Below are 2,106 nucleotides of genomic sequence, written 5' to 3' on the forward strand. Positions count from 1 at the left end.
GAGGACTATTAGAGGCGTAGATTTTGAAAATATTTTTTTTTCGAGGACTATGATAGGCGTATATTTTTAAAATAATTTTTCCGAGGACTATTAGAGGCGTAGATTTTTAAAATATTTTTTTTCGAGGACTATCAGAGGCGTAGATTTTTAAAATATTTTTTTTCGAGGACTATCAGAGGCGTAGATTTTTAAAATATTTTTTTTCGAGGACTATTAGAGGCGTAGATTTTTAAAATATTTTTTTTCGAGGACTATCAGAGGCGTAGATTTTTAAAATAACTTTTCCGAGGACTATCAGAGGCGTAGATTTTTAAAATAATCTTTTACGAGGACTATCAGAGGCATAGATTTTTAAAATATTTTTTTTTTAGGTGTATTAGAAGCTTAGATTTTTAAAAGTAATTTTTTTCGAGGACTATCAGAGGCGTAGATTTTTAAAATAATTTTTTTGAGGAGTATTAGAGGCTTAGATTTTTAAAACAATTTTTTTTCGAGGACCTTTTATTAGCCTAGAAAAAAATATTCTTTACAAAAACCCAGCATTTTATTAGCCTAGAAAAAATATCCTTTAAAAATCCCACGCCATTTCTAATCCTCAAAAAAATATTCCTTAAAAAATCCACGCCTTTTTAAGCCCAGAAAAAATATTCTTGAAAAACCCATAAACTTAGACACATGTTCCTGATAGCTGTTCTCCATTTAATAGCGGAATCTTGTACAGTTGCTGTAGGACCATTGAATTTCATATTGGTGTGGCGGTCTATAAGATTATTATTCTTAATATCGATAAGTAGCCCATATTTCCCAAAAAAAATCTGATCCAATAATAGGTTTTTGTACATCAGCAATTACGAAGTTCCATTTAAACAATCGATTCGTTCCCAAATCTATAGAAAGAGTTTTTGTGTCATATGTCCTGATCGGTGTTTGCTTTGTGGCATACAAAACAAGCTTACTGGGAGGTTGATTGCGCATGGATTGTGACACAGGATATACCGTTAAATCTGCTCCTGTATCTACTAAATACCTGGTTTTCGATTTAATATCGCCAACAAACAGGCGACATATTTCTGGTTTTCCGAAGTTGGAGGCTTATAATTGCATGGATTAACACATTTTCTGGCTTTCTACCCAAATTTGAAATTATACCAATAATAAGGTTTTGGTTTACTTCCGAAATTTGACCGTCTATTCCTTGACGATGATGACTTCCTACGGCTTCTTGACTTTTTTCTCAATTTCCTCTAAACGAGTGCTCGATGGAGAAAAGCTGCACACATCTGATTCACTGCTATCCGCAATCTTGTCGGTCATCGTTGATAATTTGTCTAGACTATCTTCACTAACGGAAAATATCGGTTTCATTTGTGAAGGAAGTCGATGTATCCAAGACCACATTTTCGATAATAACTCTGAAGGCTTCTTGTCTCCAAGTTCGATGTTCGTCAAAAGCTTCTTGAGACGCTTCTCCTCTGAGTCGGAGAAACTGCTAATAAGTTTTCCCTTAAGCGTGTCGTACATGTTCTCTGCAGGAGGGTCGACGATGATTTTTGATGCATTCTCCAAAATACTGCTTTCAATCGATGCGACAATGGTATGGAATTTGGTGGAATCTTGCGTAATACCAGCCATAATGAATTGCGATTCCATTTGTTTGAACCACATCAGCGGGTCTGAACGCCAAAATGCAGGAGCTTTCACAGCTACTCGCGAAACTTCCATTGATGGTCCAGAATTTGTAGTGGCAGTTGCCATTAGTAGGTCTGATCTCTGTTCAATTGGCTGTTGTTCTTATTATAACTTAACACTATCATGAAAATCATACCACTTATGAAAATGCAAATCCCAAAATACTCCATAACATTTATAGCAATTCTCGACATAAGCAATAAAATAAAGTTCAATTACGTTAACGTTCCCCCATACTCCCATATCTACCTAATACACACCTAGTTACACATAAATACATATTTAGTGGATGGACACCTTGTACTCACTGGTCTCTTTGTGTTACCCCCAACAGTGGACGAGAGGCAAACATTTGTAAATCGATAAATGTCAGGATTACACCAAAATACCATCATCATCGTCATCATATCTCTATGG

At 35.3% G+C, this 2,106-nt stretch overlaps 1 protein-coding gene across 1 annotated transcript; it reads right to left on the reverse strand.

Moving 5' to 3' along the window:
- Nucleotides 1-1,212: 1,212 nt before the first annotated feature.
- Nucleotides 1,213-1,755, reverse strand: LOC133334073 (uncharacterized). The gene has a single exon (XM_061542372.1). The coding sequence runs from the start codon at nucleotides 1,753-1,755 to the stop codon at nucleotides 1,213-1,215; it is 543 nt and encodes a 180-aa protein (XP_061398356.1).
- Nucleotides 1,756-2,106: the final 351 nt, after the last annotated feature.

The sequence above is a fragment of the Musca vetustissima genome, unplaced genomic scaffold (assembly GCF_032173495.1).
Source record: "Musca vetustissima isolate MV318-11 ecotype Yass unplaced genomic scaffold, APGP_CSIRO_Mvet_v1 utg68241, whole genome shotgun sequence".
Taxonomy (NCBI): Eukaryota; Metazoa; Arthropoda; class Insecta; order Diptera; family Muscidae; genus Musca; species Musca vetustissima.